The sequence below is a fragment of the Festucalex cinctus genome, chromosome 18, assembly GCF_051991245.1.
Source record: "Festucalex cinctus isolate MCC-2025b chromosome 18, RoL_Fcin_1.0, whole genome shotgun sequence".
In the NCBI taxonomy this organism is placed as follows: Eukaryota; Metazoa; Chordata; class Actinopteri; order Syngnathiformes; family Syngnathidae; genus Festucalex; species Festucalex cinctus.
Window position 1 is genome coordinate 4,828,468 of NC_135428.1, and position 27,153 is coordinate 4,855,620.

At 37.8% G+C, this 27,153-nt stretch overlaps 2 protein-coding genes across 7 annotated transcripts; one reads left to right on the plus strand and one right to left on the minus strand.

The window, feature by feature from the left end:
• Positions 1 to 13,377: 13,377 nt before the first annotated feature.
• tmlhe (trimethyllysine hydroxylase, epsilon) lies at positions 13,378 to 19,040 on the minus strand. Of its 3 annotated transcripts, none has more exons than XM_077505032.1 (7): positions 18,897 to 19,040; positions 18,133 to 18,309; positions 16,062 to 16,341; positions 15,850 to 15,969; positions 15,515 to 15,751; positions 14,603 to 14,741; positions 13,378 to 13,960 (listed from the first exon to the last, which is right to left on the minus strand). In XM_077505032.1, the coding sequence occupies exons 2-7, from the start codon at positions 18,284 to 18,286 to the stop codon at positions 13,829 to 13,831; spliced, it is 1,062 nt and encodes a 353-aa protein (XP_077361158.1). In that variant the 5' UTR covers positions 18,287 to 18,309; positions 18,897 to 19,040; the 3' UTR covers positions 13,378 to 13,828. The 3 variants fall into 3 exon arrangements, with proteins under 3 accessions (XP_077361158.1, XP_077361157.1, XP_077361159.1); XM_077505031.1 differs by lacking the exon at positions 18,897 to 19,040 and adding an exon at positions 18,391 to 18,665; XM_077505033.1 differs by lacking the exons at positions 15,515 to 15,751; positions 18,897 to 19,040 and adding an exon at positions 18,391 to 18,665.
• On the plus strand, positions 18,206 to 27,153 carry mpp1 (MAGUK p55 scaffold protein 1). 4 transcript variants are annotated; one of them, XM_077505030.1, is made up of 13 exons: positions 18,206 to 18,405; positions 20,077 to 20,199; positions 22,305 to 22,433; positions 22,518 to 22,596; positions 22,775 to 22,860; positions 22,948 to 23,016; positions 24,351 to 24,547; positions 24,865 to 24,965; positions 25,039 to 25,119; positions 25,798 to 25,878; positions 25,960 to 26,162; positions 26,239 to 26,313; positions 26,391 to 27,153. In XM_077505030.1, the coding sequence occupies exons 2-13, from the start codon at positions 20,077 to 20,079 to the stop codon at positions 26,565 to 26,567; spliced, it is 1,401 nt and encodes a 466-aa protein (XP_077361156.1). In that variant the 5' UTR covers positions 18,206 to 18,405; the 3' UTR covers positions 26,568 to 27,153. The 4 variants fall into 4 exon arrangements, with proteins under 4 accessions (XP_077361156.1, XP_077361154.1, XP_077361155.1 ...); XM_077505028.1 differs by having other exon boundaries at positions 18,208 to 18,405; positions 22,302 to 22,433; XM_077505029.1 differs by lacking the exon at positions 18,206 to 18,405 and having other exon boundaries at positions 19,302 to 20,199.

A 27,153-nucleotide genomic window follows, 5' to 3' on the forward strand; every position in this document is an offset into this window, starting at 1 on the left:
CCCCAAAAAAAAAGACACTTCAATGGCATTTCCAGGGTGACAGAACGAGAGGGTCTTAGACTGTGTAGCAGACATACATTTGTTTTTGTTTGTATCTCGATGTAAGGTTATCATCCTCTTCAACTGCATTGTAGGAATGCATAAAATACGCATAAAATTATGACCACTATATGAATAACAACACTTGGCCATTACACAGACAGGGCATGAAAACGGAAACATATTGCAGTATTAGTAACTCCCATTCTTTTAGGATGAGTGTGGCAACTTTGTCCCTTCGGCCAGAAGATTTGTGAGGTCAAAGGTCACTGACATAGAACCTGAGAGCGCTAAATCAAGGTGTTTCTCAATACTTGTTTGCATATAGTGATTTCAAAAAAAGACGTTCCGTGGAAAATGTGAAATATGAGGAGCCAAAATTAATATCCACGATTGCAGTCTACAGTGAATTAAGGCAGCACTGTACTATCAGTTTTCTGCACTCGGTGTGTATGCATAAGGTGTCTCTGAAATGTAATGCTGACTGGAAAATGATAATTTATGAGGGGAGATTGTCCACTTAATGATTTGTTCACATTTTGTAGTGACTTCCTGTAAATCATTAAATGTGAAGGCTGCGTTTTGAAGACAAGGTAACAAATAATTAAACGATCAAATATATATATAATTTTTTATTTTATTTTTTTAATGTTAGATCTCCCATACAAAAATCCCACTTTTGTTAAAATGCGTAAAATTTACGATTTGCAATTGGAATGTTTGTATTGCAGCCCCCACACCGTATAGTGTATTTATCCATAATTGGTCAAGTAGAACATTTTATCATTTTGATCTTTTCTTTAGCATATTTCAGATGTAAGTTAGCGGTTACAGATTAGGGATGTAACGATATCCAAATGTCACGATACGATATCAGGATATGAAGCTCATGATACGAAAATTATCACGATATTGTAGACGATATTTTAAAAAAGGTCACAATATTGTAAAAAATAATTTGCTCATATTTAAAGAAATCGCACAACATTGTGCTTTTGTACATAACAATGTTATATTATTATTATTATGTTTTATTATTAAGTTTGTTATTAAGCTCCTCTGCATATTGACTCGGTTCCCCTTCATCTGACCGTTAGCGTGAATTTTAAACATAGAAGGGCCAAAACATGCGTTGTGGAAATTAAACTGCAGTACAAAAAACTAGCCACCAGAGGGGGCTACAACTGCACAAATGGAAATCAATCTGACTTTTTTTTTTATTTAACAGATGTGTTGCATTTAAATATCGTGAACATGCCGACGATAATATTGTGGCAGTTTTAATATCACGATATCGCACTTATCGTTACGTCCCTATTACAGATATGCATATTCACTCTTGTTCTTTCCAGCGTCCACGTCCTTCATGTTATTGATCATTCTCGAAAAAGGTGGTAAGAATTGTGCAGGCACGGTTCGCATATATTGTAGTTTTCTTTTTGGTCATTCCTCTGCAAAGGCAATGTGATGGTTGTTTGCAAAAAAAAAAAAAAAAAAAAAGTATTTGTGTTTGTATTTGAAAACTAACTCGAGTATTTTATATTAACAAAAGCAGCCCCTTGCATGCATCACGTGACATTCTATTTACCTGTCACGGCTTTCTGGGTGTGGAATTCGCACATTCATCCCAGCGGCTGTGAGGACCTTATTTTTTTTGACGATTTTTCTATTGGTATATATGTTTCTACAAGATGGAGCTTTTTGTTCATTTAACACATGTTCAAGGTGTGGAAGGGCGAGAAAGTGTTCAATGTGAATTTTTCTTGCCTCTAGTGTATATGTGTAATTACATGTGAATTGTACTGTAAATATGATCTCTTTCACTTAATACTTCTTAATGCATGAACAAAAACGCGGCAGTTCGTTAAATACCAACTAGCCTCACTTGCTAAATGGCATGGACCGCTTCTCTAGCATTGGCATACTTCAGCAAATGAAATCAAGAAAAACACGTGTTGACAAAATAATGGAGAATTCAACAAGTCCTCTCACAGTGACGGAGTTTGTGGAGACTGTTGAGGTTCATCCGTCCCCACAAAGTGCAAAGCTAACGTCGACTCGAGGCTTTGGCTCACTGTCGGCAAATGGGGAGGGCGTCGACTTGAATGACGTTTTTCGAGTTGCTGCTTTGCCCGAGTCGCCGCATCCGAACCAACTGTAGGATGTGCAGGAAAATTCAGCACAGCGTACTTGCAAGCGTTTACCTCAGCCATCAACCAATCACTAATCACCTTTTTTTTTTTTATTTTTTTTTTTTTATTATTACTTATATAAAAATCTAGATTTTTTTTTTTTTTCCTTTTAGGAAAAAAAGGGCATTATGGCCAAGCAGGCTTATAGCGACTAGAGGAGCAGGATATGCCTTAAGAAGGCGAGTGGGATGTTTTTCCTGTTCCTCAAAAAAAAAAAAAAAAAAAAACTGTCATGTGTGCCCTTAAGCAAGGTACATAGCCAAGTCCTCGTGCAGCTGCTCCCTTTGCCAACAATAGATCTTAACATGTGAAGAAGTAAATATGTTCAGCTAAAGCATGTCTCGGGTAGTAAGGGGTAAAGTGATTCCTGCCAAAAAAAAAAAAAAAAAAAACGAAAAAGGAGTGTTGAGGCCAAAAATTAAATCAGCAGATTAAAGTCAGTTGTGTTTTTTTTCTTTCTCAGGAACATACCGATATTAATATTAATGAAACCGCTAATAAACTTGACAAGATCCTTGACTGTCTTTATCCTAATGTGGGGAAAATGCTTTTTTTTTGTTGTAATATTTCAACATTTTCGCAAAATTCTGACTTCCTTCATGTCATTCAAGATTAGAACTGTAAACCTCGCCCAACATTGAGATAAACAAAAAATACAAGTAAAGACTTCAATCTTTGAACACATTCCAAAAAGGTTGTCGATGACTTACAGTCGCAAACGGATAATAAAATAATAATTATTTGCGGAGAGCACACTTGACATTTTTTCTCAGTCGCTTTGATACGTTTCTCAGATCAGAACTGAAATTTGTAAAACAGTTAAGAGCATTTCATATAACATTTTTTTTTATGTCGCAGGTCTTCTTATTTTAGTCACAAAAGTATATTTGGAGGGATGATGAAATTCAAATATTTCTGGAATTAATAAAAAGTGAATATTAATCTTTTTATGGACTCGAAGCTTGAGAGACTCAAGACAATTCAGGCAATCCATAATGATAGAAATAGTTATAATCATTTGCATGGATGTGCCAAAGCATTTGCAACTTGATCAAAGGATGACAAACTGCTTTTTTAAATATGTATAAGTGACACAAAAAAAATGTGAAATTTGAACACGCACTTTGGACAAATTCAGTTTCTGATCCGAGAAATACTGCAAAGCAACTGAGAAAACCGAGATCGGAATGACGCAGGAAAATTTCATCCACCAAAGCCCAGACCAAAGCTGACATGCAGACTTCTCACTGTTGGAAGAACTTTAGTTGGTGCATTCATTATTTTGTGTACACCGCAATTTTAGTTTGCATGTCCTGACCTCTGGAAGCTTTCTTTTTACTCGGCATCATGTGATTCATCAACCGCAGCCAGGAGACGAAAGATCCAGTGTTTACAATGCTGAAATTGCGCTTGTTTTACCGCCAGCGCTATACAATTATTTTATTTTATTTTTTTTATGAAAACATATGAATAAGATCAAACGTAAACATGGAATGTTGTCATGTGAATCACAAATGTACTCCTGCTTGTTTTGAATTGGGAAACGTGGTTCGGTCAGGTTCCGCATGCTCATCAACTCTCAGTCAGCTACAAAGGATGTAAAGGACGTTTTCCACCTTGTGGCGTCCGACATAAGCCATGTGATTGCACACTGAGCGGGTGTTCCCCATATTTTTCCCGTGAGGAGCTGCCTTTGGTTTTTATGGTCTATTGTTGATTGCTGTATGGCGATATTTGCCAGAAGCTTCCCTGTTACACATCGGTGTGCCTCCCAATTAACCACTCTTAGTAGAAATTGGCAAAAAAAAACAAAAAACGCGCACATGCGATTAACAAAACCAGCCCCTTGTTTTTTTTACACTATAAATTACAACATGATTTGCTTCATTCCTGTTTTTATTATTTGTTGTATTTGGTACATTTGTCATTGATTGTTATCCTTGTTGTTGAGAAAGGAAATGTAATTCATGAGATATAACTGGCACTGGAAAAAAAACTGCTTCTTCTTTTTTTATGTATTTATTTTCTTTAAGTTCACATTGGAGAGCTTATTTGATTTTGTGTAACGGGGTGTTTGATTTCATTTGGAGTATCGGTACCCATGGGAATCAACATTTGTGTGGTATGATGATGATGTATTATTTATTTTATTTTGTCAGTGCAAATTAATGTTTATGGTCTCAATCAGCTTTTTTAGGTGTTTAAACGAAATGTGTTTTGTTTTGTTTGTTTTTTTACAAAGTGTTCAAGTATGTGGTATTAAAAAAAAAAGGGTTATCATTCAAATAACAGAATTTTTACAAATAAAGGCTTATACAGTAAAGAAAGTTCCGTCTTTTCATTTGCCCTTTGAGGACTAATAAAACATCAGTACTGTATATTTTAGTTGTTTCTCCCACAATATTAGTCCCCAAAAGGTAAATATCTGATAATGATGCATAAAAACAGGGGAAAATCAGGAATCTACGATCAGTGTTCTGAATTTTTGTCAGGGCGCTCACCATAAATTAGACAAGACTCTTCATTAAAAGATTTTTAAGAAAATCAATTTAATTAGCTTATAAAACCTTGCACACTTGCGACATATTTTTTCAATTCAATTTAAAAAAAATAAATTAAAAAAAAATAAAAAAAGAAAGTGAAACTTGTGATATATGCCAGTGAAAGAATAATAATTAGGTGTGGGCGAGTACCGATACCAGGTATCGGTATCGGGCCGATACCAGCCTTTTTTCAAGTACTCGAGTACTCGTGACGCAGACGAGTACAAGCGACCGATGGCAGAGGGGGAAGACGTTAAGTGAGTCCTCCTTGCCTGTAAGTGGCGCTAGCTAGCTTGCAGCAGTTTTTCACCAAAACTTCACCAGTTTGGAAATACTTCAAAATTGTGAATCTTAAACTAAAAGAGCATTTTTGTGTTTTATTTTGAGCGTTAAGACTATTGAAGAGTGACTGTGCTGCTTTTTTTTTTTTTTTTTTTTTTTGTCAAAATTAAAGGAAATATATTTGTTTAAAAATATCTTTTAGTGATTTTTTTTTATTTGTCAAAATGTACTACTGGTATTAGCAGTTGGTATCGGTATCGGTGAGTACTGAGGGTCTGAGTATCGGTATCGGTCTGAAAAAAAGAGGTATCGAACATCCCTAAAAATAATAATAATAATAATAATAATAATATATCCACCTGTCCTGAATAAAGATACAAAGAAACTTTTGCTGGCAAGTGTAATATTTGCGCAATTGAATTCCAATGATGTCAAATAAAACACAAGTCAAAGTCATCTATCTACCTTACTGCAGGTGGGACTGCAGCATTTTTGCGAGGGCAGTCAAACTTGGAGGGCACACTAACTAGGCGATAATGAATTTGGTTTGTTTGAAGGTGAAAGTTAAAACTCCGTGTTGGCACTCCCGTAGAGGACGTGACACCAGATAAGGTCCACTTGCACATTTGGATTTTGCTCTCCCCAGGATGCGCACTTGTGAACTGGAGGATTTCCGTGTTGAAGGTGAAGAGCATCAGGACAGCCTGGAAATTGGGAGTGCACTTAGAGCAGATGAGAGGTAATGCGGGAGTGAGACATCTAAAATGTTGTGTTGCTCATGCGAAACAATGATTTGCAGGGGGAAGCAGCTCATTGATTTGACCTATTGATAGTAGAGGTGCTTTAGAGGCCTGTGTGCACTGAATAAAAGACAAGAAGACAATATTTTCAATGATTGGGGTTAAGGTCAAAATTCCGGTTTCTGAAACTTTGGGATAATACGTCTTCATCCGTGAGCGGATGGAGTTACTCTCTTACATAAATGGTTGGAATAAAAATAATAGACTGACGATTACAGTTTGGTTCGGTTTTTAACACATTCACTGCCAGTCCAGCAAAACTTTGACATTGACGTCTTTTTCCGTCAATGGCAGTGAATGAGTTAAATAAAATTAAGCAGAACAACCACTGGGTGGGTGTCAGGCGGTTAAAATTCTTAATCGTAATTAATTGCAAGACTCCATAACTCACGATTAATCGCAATTTTTATATTTGTTCTTCATGTACAATAAAATACACAAAGATTTTATACTATTGTTAACATAAAAGTGGGGGTTATTTTTGTGTTCACGTGCATATTGATATGAAGAAATATATTGTCATTAGGTCAAAACCTTTCAAATGTCAAACAATTGATCAATGACAGTAATTACTCTTCTTGAGCTTTGAACAATGAGATTCCACACATATTAGCTAGACCAATTGAAGGTCAGGGGTCAAATATGGATTCCAAGGAGATAACCAGACCTTAATACCCGGACAGTCGATATCACCAGTATTGAGCATGTCATAAAATGCTGCTTTCAAGAAGTCATAGGGTTGCGAAAATGAATGTATTTCAAGATTAGTCACCTGGCCATGTTTTAGCAAGTAGTCAGTATGCTTGAATGCATCACAAAAACCAACAGGAACGCACAATTTAGCATATGAAACTACAATAGCCTCACGTGGACATTCCATTTTTGCTATTGATTTTTTCCAATTCAACTCATTCAATCCCAAAAACGTGTAAAACCGTTTTCTTTATACTTTGTCCTTCTCTCCCCAAAAAAACGTGTTTATACATTGTTTTTTTGTTTTTTTGTTTTTTGTTTTTGTTTTTTTGTTAATGCAAGAGCATACAGAAGGCTTTGATGTAGCCTCTGACATGAAGAGGTGGCTTAAAGCAATGGTAGTTATTTTACAAAATGGCCAGCAGGTGGCAGCAGAGTATAAGAGATTAGCCAGGGCAATGTAGCAACAAGTTTTTTTTGTTAGCGTTTTCACCAGGAATGTGAATATTGGTGAAACTTGGCTATATTCTAATGCTAATTGCTGCAAAAGTGAAACAGATACAAATATACTTTTTCTTCCTGGTGAATGAAGATATGCTAATCTTTCTCTTGGTAGGTTCCATGTTTTTATAGCAATAGTTCACAATAATTTGTGGGCCTTGCAAAAACGGTCAAAATCCAGTTAAACGGCTGGGGGGGCAAAGTGGGTTGCTTTCGTGAAAATGGCTGGGAGTGAATGAGTTAATGTCCAAATTTATAGTACATCACTACTTTGTCTGCTATCCGCTTTAACAACTGTCTGTGAAATGCAATTTATTTGAACTAGTCACCTATAGATACTTAAAAGAAAAGACGGGATATTGAGGCCCTAAAAACGAGTAATATAATTTTACTACTATGTCAAAAAATGATTTTTGTGCCCTGAACCTCCTACTGTCACATTGCAAGTCCTCCACAAGACACGAGGCAGATTTAATGTTCAGCTTAGAGTCATCTAATTGATTTCTTTTAATTTACTCACGGGGGCCGGTACAGGGAACTTGGACAGTTGATTACGCTGCTAAGTGAGTTCACCTTTAGAGGACCGAGGCTGTATAAATAATTTCCAACTTGTATTAATAAAAAAAAAAAAAAATCCTCTTTATTCTATCAAGATGATGACATAATTCCCCCTGTAACATATGAACCACATCATGCACTAATTGAAATGTTTGATTCTTCCAATGTTGACAATGAACGATAAAGGAAGCGAGTTTGCTGCTGCTGATGATGAATTTGCCTATACCTTGTCTTTGTTTGCACAGGTAGGCTCTTTCCGAACTTGGAACGCATGCCTGCTGTTCAGCAGCTGGATACACGGCCACTGAAGCAGCGCCATGGAATGTGCTTTCCATTTCTGTGTTCAATGGTCAGTACTCCATATAACAACATCAAATATTGAAAAGATGCATTAACATGGGTCAGGAAGTGATGGCTGTTCCTGTGTTGAAGGAACAGAAAGTGGCAGCGGTTCGGCTTAGTGACTTGGAATTCTGGTTTGTTTACTTGGCCTTGTTTAGTAGTCTTCATTGATTAATGACTGACTGAACCAAGACACGAGAGGTGACCCACAGAATAATATTGGAATAATATTAGGACCTTTAAAAAGGTCATTAAAGTGTTCAGACTTGTATTTGTCAGGCTACCTTTCAATATATTCAAATTAGGAGTGTCAAGAGATTAAAATTTGTAATCGTAATTAATTGCACTAATTCAATCCCGATTAATCGCAAACTTTATATCTGTTCAAATGTACAATAAAATGTGCAATAAAATGTTTTTCTAAGTTTTCATACTCTATAAAAGTGGGAAAAAAAATGTTAAAATAATTACAAATATGGCTGCATCTTTTAGTCATTGATACAGTAATTTCATAATAATTCATAAAATTAAGTTAAAACTAAAAAGATGTACTGTGCTGTAAAAACCGTGTTTGATATTGATTTGTGTTGTCATTTTTCTGCTTAAAAAAAATCGATTAGAAATTGGACCGACCTAACTTTGGGCTGTTTTAGACAAAGCAACTCATTGCTGGGAGGTTTGTTTTCAACAAAACAACACAGAAAGATGGGTCAACTTGACCCAAGTTAGCGGGTCGGTCCGATTTTTTGACCCAAATTGGGTTGTTTGTGACCCAGCAGTTAAGCTCCTGCACCATCCAGCATCTATTATCTAACAAACCATTGCCTAATCCCTTTTCAGCTCACTGCATGCAACAAACATTGTTAGCACAGATCACAGATGTAAGCTAAATCGACCACTTGGAAATGTTCAGTATGTGGCATTGAGAGGCAATTATTTTGTGCTTTATGCTTTTTAATTAACCGCAAGCAGTATAAGAAAGTTACAAACGCAATACTGATGCAACACAAACACTGTTCCCTGCTCTCCTCCATACAATCCATTCTCTGTCACCTATAGCAACAGTGAACTGAATTTCTCACTTGACAAAAGAATCAGATCCTGCGCTTAAAGGGACAGTTCGGATTTCACACCTTCAGTGTGTGCGATCAGCACTGACTTACCCCTGATAGCGTTCTGTGGACACGAGTTCTGGTCCGGTGTTGGACGAGAGGAAAATAGTCCAGCAAGTTGGCTGGGGTCACCTTAAATAAAGAGTTTTTCCTTCTAAAAACAATTTGTGTTCAAAAGAGTGATACATTTTGCATCACTAAACTCCTTTCTGGAAAAAACAAATAAAGTCAGACGCCATTACCGCCAGGCACTACTTTTCTGTTTGTTCGTATCACTGTGCGGCGTAAGTTAGTGATCATCGCACACATTCATGATTCATGTCAAAAAATCCGAACTGTCCCTTTAACTTGCCAGTGTTCCACTTTTTCATAAGATTTAGTTGCACAATTGTGTCAGTCGTCAAGGAAGCATGACTGCATGCTATATACACTTTGACGCCGATGCGAGATGATAGTTCAGTGTCACCGCATTCGCTCACAGTGGGGCTACCTGCGCAAGTCGGATGATGTTTCACACGACCGAGTGTGACTTTGTGAGGATTTGTCAAAGCTTTTTTTTTTTTTTTTTTTTTTTTGCAGGCGTAGAAACTGCGCAGTCGCGTTAGGTGGTCGCCCTGTGTTTTGGGGGATCAAGGGAATCAGCATTTGTTCATCAGCTGCCATCAGCACCCTCGCCTTCTGTGTGACACTCGCGCGCACGCGCACGCGTACTTCTCTCAATCTAAAAGCCTCTTCTGGCATCTGCTGGCTTTCTTGTGAACTGCATCCTTTGTTCCTTCAAAAAAAAAAAAAAAAAAAAAAAAGCATCTGTTTTACAGTCCAGCATCTGTCTAGAAAGCAGAAATCAGTAACTACTTGACCATCAGCTATTGTGGAAGTTCATATTACAAATATTCTCTACGAAATGGTGTAAAGTAGCCGCCATGTGTTATCACTCCTGCAGTGCCGACCAAAGTGCTGATTCACTCCTCCTCACAGGCTGCTGACGGGGAAAACAACGCATGGTGGTGGGTGGATGAATGAGTCTGTGTGGAGGAATTGCACTGAAAGCAGCACTCGCGGTTGAGAAGGAGACGGCTGCGGGCCCACCAGCTCTTCGCAGACAGCCGAGCACATGCTGCAGGCCCAATTTATCATCGGCTCTCAATTCTACTCCGCAGTAGTAACCCGAGAGACTGCTGTGGTCCAGCAGGGCATGCTGGGAGGCGGGAGGAAAATCATTCATGCATGTATTCATTATTAAAGCCATCTATTGCACTGTACTGGTTAGTACAGGGGTGTCCAAACTTTTTCCTCTGAGGGCCACATACAGAAAAATAGAAAGCTGCAAGGGCCACTTTTATTTTATTATTATTTTTTAGTTATTTATTAACACATTCATTGCCACACCAGCAAAAAATGCATCATTTGACGTCTTTTTCCGTCAATGGCAGTGAATGAGTTAAACTTGGTAAAAAATCAATGAAGCAATTCTAAATTGTTGATATCATGTGCAGTTACTTATTGAAAACTACTAACAGTCACAAGGCAAATAGTGACCCCTGTGTGCCACTATAATAGATACGCCTCTCCACTGAGCAGCAGCTGAATCCCAACTTGACATTCTGAACCACAACAAGAACAATCGGTCGTCAACTGACCACACTTAAGAACCATTAATCTAATGTGATGTTTTCACAAATTGGACCTTGACACTAAGCAACAAGTGGATGAAACTATTTTGATTTCTGAGAATTATTAGCTGCAAATTTGTGTCTTTGCATAGCTAGAATTTTTTAATCCACCCTCTTTTTTTTTTCTTTTTTTTTTTAAACAGCATTGAAAAATTATTTTTAGTATTTGCCGCGGGCCGCCAAAAAATGTATGGCGGGCAGCAAATGGCCCCCGGGCCGTAATTTGAACACCCCTGGGTTAGTAGGAAACGCCGTGATTCAAATATCACGTTTTCTTGGTCAACCTGTGCTGGTGCTGAACCAAGGACACGACCAAACTTGCTCACCTATCACGCAGGTGAAGTATTGTAGTACATAACGAGCTATACAAGCCTCCCTCCGCTTGTCCAGTCTCCCAATCTAGCCCCTCCACTCACCCCTGACCAACATTTTTCACACCATTAATCACCTTTGTTACCGTCTGCTAACTATAGACGATTAATCTTGTGTGATTCGCCCCCTCCCACCATCCATCAGCAGGCTTCCATGCGGCGTGAGTGAAAATGACGAAGGTGAAACTTACTTTATTAATAAGTATGCATCACCGGGGAGTGATTCCCTCCCCCGGCAATAAGCGGCACCACGATGCAGCGCTTTAACTTTCAGGAGCTTGAGGCCACTAATAAAGGCCAGGTGGAGATGAAATGACATTAATTCCTTTACCACCAGCCATGACCCGGACTGACAAGCAAGGTAAAGTTATGAGCTGAAAATAAATTACATCTGCGGGTAATCAGTTTCACAATGTTGTGGCCTTCACTTGCTGTGTAACATCTACATGTGCAAAACGGTGCATTTACTGGAAGGAAAAAAAAAAATTGTACTCTTGAAAATGTTTCCATTTCAGTGGACAATCTGTTATATATGTAATGCAGGTTTTAACGTGTTTCAGTTAAATGTACCTGCATATGACAGGATAGTGTGCACGCCTGTCAGAGTGTCCTAGCATATCATCTTGTTGCCATGGAGACATCTTCATGGAAAACACGGAATTGGGAATGTGAATTCACAATTCTGATTTGTAGCTAAAGTTGGTCTAGTTATTTACAGTACCTGTTTACGGTGCATGTTTTTCCAAAATAACACAAAATAATGACCTAATGAGAGGTTTCAGCGGCCACCTGGTGGCATTAAGTATGCGAAGGGTGGAATTTTATTAGAGACCTTTAGAATAAATCAATAACCATAAACAGTTTAACGAAAAGCAATATTCACTGGAAAGCATAGTTGTTTGGAATGAAATGAGACTTGAAATGGGACAATAAAAACATACAGTAAAATGGGGCATATTGGTGTGTAGAAAGAAATAAAAGTCAGATTTCCAAAATTACAAAAGAACCGCCTCGTGAAATTCATTTTTACAATGTTTAAAAGATCTTAATCAAAGGAATGTGAAAGAAAAATTGTTGGCAACTTATTCCATTTTGTGCAGCATAAAAAAAACAAAAAGCATTTTTTATATTTTGTTTGTGATTTTGTTTTTCTATTTGAAATGTTGGCTAGTTTTCGTGAACTATAATAACCTTGTATACAATTGCTTTGGTCTCTGATTTGCTTTAGTATTTTTAACATTGTTATTGGTTTGTTTTAGTTTGTTATATTTTCAATTGGTATTACTATTTATACAACACTGTGTTTCCGATGTGTTGTTTTTAGTGCTCTGTAAAGTTTAGTTGAGATGTGGAACTACTGTTAATTTATTTTTATTTTTTTATTGATTGAATGAATTTTTATTTTTTCATTATTATTATTATTATTATTATTATTATTATTGTTATTATTGTTATTATTAATTCAATCTCTGGTGTAATAACCTTATTTATTGATTGAATTTGTATTTATTATTATTATTATTATTATTATTATTATTATTATCATTAATTCAATCTCTGGTGTAATAACCTTATTTATTGATTGATTGAATTATTTTTTTATTTTATTATCTGTTCTTATTGCTGCTAGAAATGTAAATTTCCCAGAGGGAGCCATCCCAAAGGGATCAATGAAGTCAAGTCTAAGTCTAAATCTAAGTCAGTCAAGTATAATTGTAATGAACATGTTAAAACAAAACAATGCGGCACCCATCATAATTGTGTTTTAAAGAGCAAAAGTAAAGCTTCCTGGAAATAGGAATCTGAATGAATAAGTAAATCATTATTCTTCAGAGTTGAATATTTACATTTCTCGTCACTGTCGGTATTGTATTGTGTTTCCTCATTTGCCCTTTCCACCTGCCCAACCCCACCGCCCCCACCCCCACAGTCAGTTATTGCTTGTGAAGTCTTTTTGAATTCCTTTTCTCACCAAAGGCAACGTCATCACGCGCAATTATTATTGATCAAAATGGTCACCTTGTATGCCCTGATTTTAGAAGTACATCCAGTTTGAATGCTTTCATTCACTGAGTTACCAGGACAACAATGCGGGCCTCAGTAGGCTCGGCAGTTTCCATGGTTACTACAGCAGTCTCCTCATAGCCGATGATGGAAATAAGAGTTGGACTGTGACTGCATCTTTGTGCTCTCTTCTGCATGCAAATGTCCCCGAGTGAAATTGTTTGCTAGTGTCAACACGTAAGGCAACACAGACATAAACACTGGACACACAATTTGATCTCTTTTTTTCGAAAATGCATTATGTATCAAAAAGTCTGTTTTCACAATATGTAAATTATTAACACATGAATGTCAGGAAGGATTAGCCCTTCATAGAATTTGCACATACAACAAATACTGTACAGTAAAACAAAGAATATATGTCTGGCATCAAAAAGAATATTCGCTCCCTTACTTTCAAAAGGACACTTGTACTTTATAGGCCACAATTACAACCAGCAGGGGGCATCATTCGCCCACTCTATTCAGCTACCAACACTACCAAGGCATGCAAAGACAACAATATTCAAAAGCTTTGTTGAGATTTCTTGTTGAGAATATAAAGTGGAACATTTGATTTACAATCACATCTTTTAAATCAAAACCAATTATCACATTCAAATCATGTTTTTTTTGTATACAAACATACATAAGCATGTGTATGTTACAGTATATCCTGCTATGCCTGAAGTCCAAAAGCCCGTGCATTGCTCAGAACGTCATCTCTGTTCAGGTAACATCCACAGAGTTGCCTCACGCCAGTGAAAGCCTCCCTGCCATGCATGACCCGCCAGTTGTCAATAAAGATGACCTGAAGTGAAAGGAATAGAAACGTTCAATTTGCATTGCATAAAACAAGGGTGTCAAACATACGGCCGGTGGGCCGGATCAGGCCCGCAAAGGGGTTTAATCCGGCCCGCGAGATGATTGATTTTGTAAAGTTAAAAAAAATAAATACATTTTTTTAAAAATGGTATTGTCGGACTAATTCATCAGCCGGCCACAATCAAAATATATAAAATTTGTAATTTCATTCGCCATGCAATGCACTCTGGGAAGTGGGAACAATATATATATATATATATATATATATATATATATATATATATATATATATATATATATATATATATATGCAAAACAGTTCGATTTAACACACCGGAATGTATACCAGCAAAGTGTTGCCACGTTCCATTTGCATTTGTGTTATTTTTTTGGAACAACATGATTACATTTGAGCGCCGTAATTTTAGGGCTTGTCCACAAATCTGCGTGTAAATTACTTTTTTTTTTTTTTTAAGTTATATACCGTTATTTTACCGATGTGGCCCACTTGGTAATATATTTTCCTCCATGTGGCCCCTGAGCTAACATGAGTTTGACACCCCTGGCATAAAACATTCCATACATTAGGAAAAATTGTGAAATTGATGTTACTTGACAAATGACTTACTTTTCCTGGCGTGAGTTTGACCCACAGCTCGTTCTCTGGTCGTCTGAGTTCTTTGGTCAACTCTCGATGAGCCACATACCAGCGGCGAACAACATCGTGAGGGATCGTGTTTATCACTGATCGGTCGTAGTTGTTGTACCTGTTAGGAAGGAAAGCAACATATTAGCGAGTATGTTCGAACGTATTTGCGAGTATGTTCGAACGTATTTGCGAGTATGTTCGAACGTATTTGCGAGTATGTTCGAACGTATTTGCGAGTATGTTCGAACGTATTTGCGACTATGTCCGAACGTATTTGCGAGTATGTTCGAACGTATTTGCGACTATGTTCGAACGTATTTGCGAGTATGTTCGAACGTATTTGCGACTATGTTCGAACGTATTTGTATGTTCGAACGTATTTGCGAGTATGTTCGAACGTATTTGCGACTATGTTCGAACGTATTTGCGACTATGTTCGAACGTATTTGCGAGTATGTTCGAACGTATTTGCGAGTATTTTCGAACGTATTTGCGAGTATTTTCGAACGTATTTGCGAGTATGTTCGAACGTATTTGCGACTAAGTTCAAATGTATTTGCGAGTATGTTTGAACGTATTTGCGACTATGTTCGAACGTATTTACGAGTATGTTCGAACTTATTTGCGAGTATGTTCGAACGTATTTGCGACTATGTTCGAACGTATTTGCGAGTATGTTCCAACGTATTTGCGAGTATGTTCCAACATATTTCCTTATGTTCCAACATATTTGCAATATGTTCGAACATATTTGCAAGTATGCTCGAACATATTTGCGAGTATGTTCGAACATACTCGCCAGCCAAAAATGTTTACTCCACATTGGCAGCTCTACGCTTCCGTAGGAAATGACTGCTATCAATTGAAAATACCGTAATATCATCAACATACCGAATCATGTAAACTTCATTGTTCCAAGGATAGGTATTCAAAACAGGGCCAATGCCTATCATGTGGTTTTGGTGTTTTCCAGTGCTTTCAACATATTCGTGCCTGAGTGGAACATGCGAAAGCAGTTCAAAATGTTCAGTTGATTGCAGTCGAATAGCTTCAGCGGCATAGAAACCATCCACAAGCAGATTCCTTCCTCCAGTACCCTCATGCTTGAGACAGTGAAAAACCTGAATTCTGTTGAGAAATTAAAAAAAAAAAAAAAAAAAAGCAGCAGACATTGACAATATCACATAACTGCGCCTTTGGGAAGACATTTTCCCCCTCGTACCTACCCACATGGTTCGTGAAAATAAGATGCGTCTGTGTGGCGGTCAAGAGCCAGCTGGCTGTAAGCAGTATCGCCTCGGGAAAAATCTGAAGTGAAGCACCACATTCTTCCGTATGTCGTCTCCCTTTCGGATCAGTAACGACAACACGTGCATTTTGGGAACGATGCGCCATTTCAACTGAAATTCCGTGAAAGTATAGAAAATACAAGTTATACCTGATAAGACTAACTCTCTGAGTGACGGCTTCTGTGGCTTCAACTGTGGCCGGGACATCGTCAACAAAAGCGATCCCGTAGAGAAGATAGTTCTGCAGAAACTTCTTGAGTTCCTCGTCGCTGCTCATGAACGTGTCCCATTTGGAGGAGGGAACGTGTGCGTTATTATAGATGTCTGCGTTCCAAAGGATGCGTGGCTGTACGGTGCTCTGCTTCTTCCCCTCATAGCTGTTCTCAGCTAGCCAGCTAAGGCTGTATTTAGATGTGTGACCACCAGGCCCTAGATTTGAAAAAAAAGAAAGAGAAAAAAGCAGAGGAGATATCCGCTGATACTGTGTGAAACTGAAAGTGGCTTTGGGACACTTCTAATTTTTCACTTTCACATTTTTCAGATCATTTTGAAGATGTAACTCTGCTATAAGGTTTAAAAGAGTTTCTAAACTGTACTGTACTGTATGCGTTGAAATTGCCTGATGTAAATTGGCCAAAAGCAGTCGTATTTTATTTAAATTTGGCAAATAAAACATTCTAAAAGAGGAATTGAAAATGCATACAGTCCTAATCCAGTGAAAATGATTTACACTGTAAAGTGTAACTATGCTCAACAAAAATATCAACATATGTTCACATCTGTGATGCAGTTAGAAACATGAATTTTGTGGGCGCCGTGGACACTTGATTCCCTCACTATAACATGGTTCATTTTTTACGGTCTCGCTGTTTTGCGCTTTTTTTTTTTTTTGGTGCGAATATGCATGCATTTTTTTTTATTTTTTTTTTATTACAGTAATGTACCTATTTTATAAAATTTATGAAGGTTTGAACATTTATTGAACGTTTTAACGGATTTATGTACTTCACGAATTTCATTTATTGCGAGTATTTTTTGGAACCTGACCCTAGCGGAAAACGAGGGAACACTGTATACTAAATATACTGTACCTACATTTACCGATCGACACTTTTGAACTGGTGGATGTCTAACCTTGGGTAAACAATTACTTCTTGGCAGACATGCATGTTTGGTATTATATAGTTTAAACAATAACGGGCAATATACCATTACCTCAAGGATGACTGTACCAGGTGAACCATTAAATAATACAACTCAACAAAGGAGAAAGTCCACCTCACCTCATGAATAGTCAAAGAACTTGTAAAAATCCGTAGCACGGCTCTTACTTGTTTTACCTTTTATAAGTGCATTTTTTTGTTATGGACCTGAAAAGTTGTGTACAGAAGTGTTACCCGTTTTGCTCCCAATCCAGTAGTAGCCTATTTCCTTTTTATGTTTCACCTATGAGCAGGTGTTGCACATTTTGAATGACATTGTCAACATGGCACGCATCTTCTCCATTTAATTAAAACTTGCTGCCTTGGGTGACCAGGATTATTTACAGATGGAACAGTCACACCTGTTCAACCTGATCTGATGTACCTGCAGATTAATTCATGGTTGACTAGCTCTCCAACTCAAGCCTCTCTTTTGTCACTTATCCTGGATGTCTCGTTTCTTCATCCCTCTGTTCTCCGCGTAAAATTGCATTCAACAGAACCTGTTGTGATTTGACATGAAGCTCATAAAGTTTTATGTACAGTGTTCCCTCGTTTTCCGCTGGGGTTAGGTTCCAAAAAAATACCCGCAATAAATGAAATCCGCGAAGTAGTTAGCTTTGTGTTTTACAACTCTTATAAATGTTTTAAGGCTCTAAAATCCCCGACCGCACAATTTATACACTTTTCTCATTGAGGCATTTACATGTTCTCACATTTCTCTCTTGTTCAAACATTGACAATGTTCAAACCTTCATAAATTTTATAAAATGGGTATATTACTGTAAAAAAAAATATATATGCAAAATTGCACTTAAAAAAAAAATCCGCGATACAGCGAGACCGCGAAAAGTGAACCGCATTATAGCGAGGGAAGTCTGTATCTTTTTTTTTATGCCGTTTTAAACGCACTTTTGCCTTACGTTTTATTAAATTGCGCAAGTGTGGTTGCCTATATTGTAACCAAGTGACTTTTTTTTTTTTTTTTTTGCTGTAAGAGTGTAACCAAGTGACTTACAAGTGATGACGAGGTGCTCATCTTGCACTTGGATGTGTTCAGGGCGAATGTTGAGGTCAATACTTCCGGTGTCCAAGTTCCTCTGGTTTGTTTTGAAGTTGAACGACGAGCCCGAGCGGCAGTGATCCCTCAACCACACGTAGTCCAAATGCATCCGAGTCCCTCTGTAGTGGACCTCTGGTAGACATGCATACGGAACGAGCGCATTAACAGCATGTTTCGTCTATTCAAAGAGTGGTCCGATATCCCACAATTTACCCAGACAGTTTTCAAGTAAGTGCAGATTTGCTGGCGGATGAGCGTAACCGCGGACTTGCTTCCTGTGTATCCATGTAGTCCCGTTTATTGCGGAGAGGCGCTGTGTGTGCGTGGCAACAGCTCGTACTTGCCTGCTAAGCGTCCCGATCATGTCCAATACCTCTCAAAAAATGGACCTCTCTTACTTTAAAGGCCGCTTTTCAGAATTTTAGACGCAAGCGAGCCACTGCGGAGTCACCAAGCAGCGCTGACCCAAGTGTTACGTAACAGCAGATCCGCTCTCTCGCGCTATTTGCTTTCATCAAAGCGCGTTTCTTATTACATTGGGTGGATCTGCGTGTGAAAGATGGCCTGGATTAATTATTAAACACTTTTCCCTTTTACACGTGTAGCGAAAGCTAACGGTTCTCATCGTGAATGGTTAGCAGTTCGCAGAAACATAAATCGAGCGGTTTTTGTTGTTGTTGCGTAAGTCAGTCGTAAGGGCAAAATTTAAAAACACATACCTGATCTTATTTTGATGCCATAAAACAGTAGACTTTCTGTTTATTAATTTTGCGGACCACACACAAGCATATTTAAATGGACATACAGGTAGTTGGAATAGTAATGCAGTAGTGATCATGTTGACCACAAGATGTCACTGTTTTGTATCAGTACTTAGTAAACCAGAAGATTAAGTCAACCCCATCCGTGTTTGTATACATTCTGCAATATTGTTTGTTGTCATGCTGTATATCTTCGTCTTTAAAGTAGCATCCATTCCAGACAACGTTGCATTATGGCCGGCCCTGTTTGTGAGGCTTTTCTTTCTTTTTTTTTTGCCTGGATGGACTTCCCTTCCTGAAAAGGACCGCAGCGGCGTGCTGCCTTCAGGTTCTTTCGGATTTTTAATGTTTATATGTCGTGAGCGAAGACGGTGATGCGAACTCCACTCACTGCCCATTTCATTATGTACCCCTTTCCAATTTTAGGAAATCTAATGCAGATTCTGTATGTTTATGGTGCTTTAGGCTTACACTGCATTAATGTTCTGTTATAATGAAAATAAGTATTGATATACCTCTCACGAGATTAAATTGATCACAGCAGTAAAAACAAAAACAAAGCACAAACCAAAAGCAATACGAATCAAAGAAGGATTTCCTCTATTACAGTGCACCCCGAATACTTGACTAGGCACCATTGGGGGATCCTGTTTTTTACTGATAATTATTATTATTTTAGTTGCCGATCCCTGTTCTGGAAGATGTCTAATACAAGCATGTGTGTCTATATGCAAACACAGAACAGCATTAATATGAAACATTAAAACACACTTCCAACAGAAATGAGACTGTATACGTTCCATTTAACTTCCACTTCTTGAAATAAACAATTTTACAAGGGGTTTCAGTGAACGCTCATATTTTGGATCTTGTGGTAGGCACGTGAAGGCACCACGAGCCTGCCCTTGTTTACTTGCTCAGTCAGCGGTGTCCCCGCAGTGGATCTCATTTAGATCACCTGCAACCGATCAGAACCTTGGACCTTTATCTCAGTGACACTTTATCATCAGCATTTGTTATCAACAGTTTCCTATCTCGCAGCATTTTTTTTGTTAGACAGCCTCTCGCGGACCTTGCATAGGGGGGAGGCAAATCGGGTTCACTGTGTGTGTTTTTTTTAATTCTTTCCACCGGAAAGATGACGCTAAAATCCAATAAAAACGAACCTGCTGTCATATTGGAGCCCGTGGACTCTGTCCGGACAGCCCTCTCCGATCTCTACCTAGAGCAGCTTCTCCAAAACAAACCAAAGCCTGACAAGGTAAGTTGTTGCTTTTACCTTTAATCTTTTAAATGCTCGGATTTTTCTGTTTGCTTCCGGGGGGACGCGAGGTAGCACATGACCGTTGTTTTGTCTTGGGGGGGAAAAGGAGAGGAAACGGTTTTGTTTTCGTATATTTATTAGAAATGAAATCGTGTTGTGTGCAGTAGAATTGAATACTTAATGGCTCATAAAAAAGTTAAAGGGGACAATGTTGAAAGCTGAGTTACCTCATCGTGTTGCCCACTCAGCCTGAATGGATCACATGGTTCAGGCTTTTCCCACTTCTGCATTCACCTCCCAAAAATATACATGGAAATCATGTAACAGCTGAGGGGGTAAACAAGATTCTTCCATGAGTAATCTGTTTTTTATTTGTGTGATCACATCGCCATGCTTTGGTTGTTAAATGAAGTTTACAGCATTGCAGTGTTTTGCGCAGATTTCTTGAGGCTATTCTGGTTGTTTACTGCATCACAGCTTTCTGTTCATGACGTACTGCACAACTTGATTTTAAAATAGATTATGGTGCAAAGTCTTGGACAACTGGGAAACGTGAACAAATAGTTAAACAATGTGTTAAAACAGATTGAAACTGTCAACTCAGCAGTGAAGGACGTGACAAAGAAAGGAAACTTTTTTTTTTTTTTTCTTTTCTTTTTTTTCCTGACCTCAGCACTTTGGTCTCCTGCTTAATGCTGATTTAGTGAGTGGGGAGACAGTGGAGACTGCTGAGTTTATTGTTGATCAAGGGTCACATTGGGAAACAACAAAAAGTCAACTAAGCAATATTTTTTAAGATTTTGGCAAGTACACCAATGTAGGTAGATTAGTTGGAACATTAGAACTATATAGTCGTTTAGTCCAATAGATCTATTATGCCATCTTAAATAAGACCCAAACTCTCATTTGGCCAAATATTGATTCCGAACTCCTAGAAATCTGTAAAAAAAAAAAAAAAAAAAAAAAAGACATCATTAGCAATTATTATTCATCTTAAATGTAAATCTGTTTTATGTCAAACTACTTCTGTTACATGCTTAATTCAGTCTTTCATGTAAATTAGATGGGTCAAGGAACACTTCCCGTTTCCCTATTCAAGTAGCTGGTTGTTTGTCCTAATGCTTTTTGCCACACCCAACACTGCCATTTAAAAAGACCTCTCTCACCCCTCTCTGCAGAAAAACTACAAAACATTCCTCTAAGTTTTTGTGGCTTCCACGTGTTCTTGCTTATTCACACCACACAGTTGAAGACCGGTATCACGTTTGGGAACTCACAGTGTCATTTAATCTCCTGGTGTGCTCAAATATTTTCCCCTGACGCCCTTCTGTTAAACCCAAATAGCACAAGGCCGGTAAATAAGTATCACGTTGCGTGGACGTGCACTTCCACGACTCCCAGCACTCAGTCAACACTTGATGTCACCTTATTGAACAATCTGGTAGCAGCATACTAATTTATGTACCGTTGTGTGAGTCCTATGATGTGTTTGTGGAAATTATTTCATGACCTTGTATGAAATGTCCAACCCAATAACTCTTATGTCATTCCCTGTTCTGCTCAGCACCCCTAGGGGGCATACTTGCATGGCATAAAGGGGAAAAATGCATTTCTGGACTTGAATAAATAATAGATTTTCATCGTTTTTGATTCAAGGACTTATTGTTTATCCTTCAAAAAAAAACAAAAAAAGAGAGGAATTTCCCGTTTTTAGTCTTTTGTCTTTAGTCATGTCTGGCCTCACCTTTGCAATGTATTATTTATCATTATGAAAAGATGCGTTAAAGATGACTTATTTGAAATAGTCGTCCAAGACAGTTAATGTAATCTGGCTTTTACTGCTGTTGTCTGACCTCTTCTGACGGGATCCCTTGATGACACTGGTGGTATCCATGACCACACGAACCTGTTGGACCACATCGTTGCATGTGTTTAATGAAGTGTTATAATGCCGGGTTAATTTTTAACCGGGAACGTGTTGAAACCGCAAATGTAACGCTAGCAATTAGCAAAAGGCTTTCCCTGGCTATAGAAAGCATTTTACACAATGTCCTTTTAATTATGTTGATAATAAATAATCTCTCTGATTTTTGTTTTAGCAGGTAGCTATGCAAACGTATGAGAATAAAGGTGCTGAGGTGTATACCAACGGAAGTGCCAAATACGCCAATTGCACTGAGCTGACCAAAATGAAAGAAGTTGTGTTTGACAAAAGTCCTTCTGAGCCAATGGTACGTTTTATATTTTCAGCACATCGACAATTTTTTTTATGCACAAATTTGCCATCAGGATTCAATATTATCTTTCATCTGCAGGGCGTCACTCTGAAAATGAATGACAAGCAAAGGTGCACAGTGGCCAGAATATTGCACGGAGGATTTATACACAGACAAGGTAATAAATCAAACATTGACCTGCTATAGTGGGGTGTGGCTAGAACCGTGCTACAATGACATTTTGATACACGGTTGTCTTATTCTCAAGCTTACTTCACTTTTCTGTACATTCAAATTAGGATAGAAGATTATTTGATGCTATTATTACATTACATTTCTTCATTTTTCCCCCCCAGGATCCTTGCATGAAGGCGATGAGATAGCAGAAATCAACGGGAAAAGTGTGACTAACCAAACAGTCGATCAGCTACAAAAGATTTTGGTATGTTAACACCAAGTATTACACTTCCCATCTCCCCCTTAACATGCACCAAGGCAATTTTAACTGTGCCATTTTTTTCCCTTATAGAAAGAAACCAATGGAATAATCACAATGAAGATTGTTTCTAACCAAAAGAGTCGCTCCAAAGCCTGTGAGGTACGAGCAAACATATACATCAACTAGGCCTACTCTGTGTGAAAAGTTGCTGAAAAACAGTAGAGTGACAGCAAACAAATTAATGCTTTGCTGTCTGTTCGACTGTTATTTTTCTATACATTTTCCCTGCTAGGTGAATCTTCACTTAATCCAAGGTGACTAAAAAAGTAGTGTAGCTTTGTTAGTTTGACTGTGAAACACAATAGTAGCCCTCTACGGACTGTTAATAATAATATTTCATCTAATATATTATTCATTCATAGTAGTGCTTAAACAGGAAGCCAACCCCCTGATTTTTTTTTTCTGTTATGTTCTATACGTTGTTTTTGTGGAATATGAATTAAGCAGTAAAATTCACACGTTTTCATCCAATCTCATGTGGCGGCCATTTTGCCACTTGCTGATCAACTGAAAAGTTATTAACAACCAATAATGGCTCAGCTGAATAACATCACGTGACTAAATTTAGAAAATGTATGAATCGTGATTGGTGGTTACCTGAGCCATGGGCAACTGTGATGTCATTTTCAGTCGACAGCAAGTGGCAAAATGGCCGCCTCCTGAGATGGCGGCTTAATTCATATTCAACAAATGCAATACCGTGTTTAGACTAGTGGGAGTGCATTGAACATATTGTCAAGAAAACGTTTGACTTGGCTTCCCCTTTTAACACATTTATTATGTCACCTGTCATTATATGACTATTAAACATGAAGTGCTTTAATGCAGACTCTTTCCATTTCAGTGAACTTTTGTTGTTTCATTATTTTGCACGTGAATGTAGAATGTCACGCCGAAGTCATCTTTTTGTATACAAATTTGATCCGGCTCACTCCGCTTCTCTGGGAAGTCAGAAGAAATTAATTTATAAAGTAAAACTCTATTTTCTGTTCAATTATTGGATTTCTTAATAAACAAATTATAATAGGTTTTATCATTGTATTTTTTTTCTTGTAAAACAGTTCCAAATTAGATTTTTGCATTAAACATTTAATTCATGTCAAATTTAGTTGTTGTTTTTTTTTTTTAAAACACACTTCATTGTTTTTGCTCCATAATGGCAGTTACCCTTAATTAGATTTTAACTAATCTATGTTTTCACCTATCAGAGTGAGCTGGATCGACCGCAAATGTTTTTTCATTAATGACTAACCATTATGACAAAGTAGCCTTCATTAACATGACCTTTGACAGTCTGCAGATTGTAATAATACTTATGTTGTACTACAAAACTTTTCTAATTAAATAACCTCATGGGATGGGCAAACTATTAGACGTTCCATTACATGTATTATAAATTGGCAACACATAAAAATCCTCCTCTCGATTTGCAGACGTACATGAGGGCCCAGTTCAACTACGACCCCTCCACGGATGAACTCATCCCGTGCAAAGAGGCTGGCCTGCGTTTCCAAACTGGCGACATCATTCAAATCATCAACAAGCAGGACCCCAACTGGTGGCAGGGTACAGTAGAGAGCAGTGCTGCAAACTTCGCTGGACTAATACCGTCGCCAGAGCTCCAAGAATGGTTGTGTGACGTTTTTGTCGCAGTTACAGTATCGAGCATGACTTTGACAGGTTTTAGTGCCACGTTCAACATGAATGAGTACACCTCACATTTTGGTGCCAACATTTATTCTTATTCGTTGGAATAATCCAAAATTATGTTTTGCGAACCTTTTATGGGTGTGTACTCATTTTTGCATTTATTATAACATTTTTGTGTGAGCACATTTGATGGTATCACATGTTAACACATTTGTGACGGTATCAACCTTAACATGATTATGTGCCTGTTACTTCATCACACTAGAAAACTGAACAAAACTGGTTTTCCCCCTGCAGGAGAGTGGCAAGTAAAAGTAAAGCCAAAGACAGTCAGTCCTGGAGCCCATTTGGAAAGAAAAAGAAGTGCAAAGACAAGTACCTGGCGAAGCACAGCTCGAGTGAGTTGATCACTGAGATCTTGTTTCCTCCCTGCCATTGTTTGCTTTTCTTACAGCCAAAATGTTCTTTCAGTTTTTGACCAATTGGATGTGATTTCATACGAGGAAGTTGTTCGTCTCCCTGCTTTCAAACGGAAAACGCTGGTGCTCATTGGTAAGTTTCATTCTTCTGGTGGTACTTTGTACCAGTGTTTATTTTCACCCCAAAAAAATTATTTAGTTTTAGTTCAAGTATTTTGACTAAAATGAATTAACGTTTTAGTCATAATTTAGTCTTCTGAGTGTATTTTAGTTTTAATCTAATTTTAGTCGACGAAAAAAAGAGCAATTTCCAATACATCACAATACGATATCACAATACCAAGGTCACGATACGATAATTATCACGATATTGTGGGGGAGTTGGCGATATTTAAAAAAGATCACAATATTGTAAAAAAAATAAAAATAAAAACAATAAAAAAAGGGGGCTCTAATACTAAAAAAAAAAAGGCTCTTACTTGCTGATACAAGCACACATTGATTGCTTCACAAGCAAATTTCATCTGACAATTAACAGAGATTTTAAACATAGAAGGCCAAAACATTCCTAATGAAAATTAAATTGCACTAATAAACTAGCCACCAGAGGGTGCTAGAACTGCACAATTGGAAATCAACCTGACCTTTTTTTTAACAAATGTGTTCCTTTTAAATATTGTGAACATGACGACGACAATATTGTGGCAGTTTTAATATCATAATATTGCCCTTATTGTGACATCCTTAAATACAATGCACCATTGTAGGATATGATTTAAACGAAATGTATTTTTTGAATGTGGTGTTTTAGGTGCCCCTGGTGTAGGGAGGAGTCACATTAAAAATTCACTGCTGACCAAATATCCGGAGAAATTTTCTTATCCTGTATCACGTAAGTAGTACAGAAGATCAAATACTTCTACTCTTAAAATAAACAAGATTGTTTATCACATTTCTTTCTTAATTTGTCCAGACACCACCAGATCTCAACGTAAAGATGAGGAGAACGGGCAGGAATATTATTTCATCTCCAACGACGCCATGACCAAGTGCATCTCGGAAAATGAGCTGCTCGAGTACGGCAGCTTCCAGGGAAGTATGTTTGGAACCAAAATTGAGACCATCAAGAAGATCCACGAGCAGGGAAAAATTGCACTGCTGGATGTAGAACCACAGGTTTGTATTGCATATGGGTCATATTTTTTAAAACCGCCTGCAGTCCTTTTTCGTTATTTTCTCCATTTCTTCGCAGACGCTGAAGGTTTTGCGGACTGCTGATTTTGCTCCTCTTATGGTGTTCATCGCACCCACCAACACAGCTTCTCAGGTGAGACATCTTTATTTGAATAACCAGCAAGGATGTTTGACTCCAGTAAGCTAATCTTCCGCATGCTGTCATCCCAGACGGAAAACCTGACGATGATCCAGAAGGAGTCGGACGCCATCCTGATGGCCTACAGACATTTCTTTGATTTGATCATAGTCAACAATGATGTTGATGAGAGTGTGAAACGTGTGGAAGAAGCCTTGGAGCAGGTCACCTCCACTCCACAGTGGGTGCCTGTCTCGTGGGTGTACTGAGAGATGTAAGACTCCAGTGTGATATCTTTCTTTTTTGTTTGTTTTTTTTTGTTTCATTTTTAAAGCAGTGCAATATCACTCCTTACACAAAATCTCTGAGTTAAGTGATGTCTCCAGCCTGAATGGGTTTATTTTTTTATTGTTAATGGTAATTAGCAAACAGTTTGCATGCGTGCATTTAAAAAAAAAAAAAAAAGCAATATTTAGAAAGATTTATATCAGAAAGCAGAGAATGTTTATTATTCGATCAGTTAGGTATTTTTGTTTGAGGCTTTTGGATAGTTTCCGTGCCATTCAATTTTTTGATTGTTGTATTGTGGGTAAATACAAAATAGGACCGTAACTGTGAAAGAAATCCTCCCTTCTAAGTCACTGGATATTATTATTATTACATTATAATGTCATCATTTCTTCCGTTACTAGAATAGGTCTTGAAAATGTTTGTCCAGTCGCACATGTAACTTTCTACTCAAACCATTTCAGTCAACGGGAACTTCACCTGCCAAAACTGTCACATCAAAGTGTATACCTCGTAGGCAGTTAAGACACACTTTTACAATTATTAAATTTCTCAGCTCTATTGGAA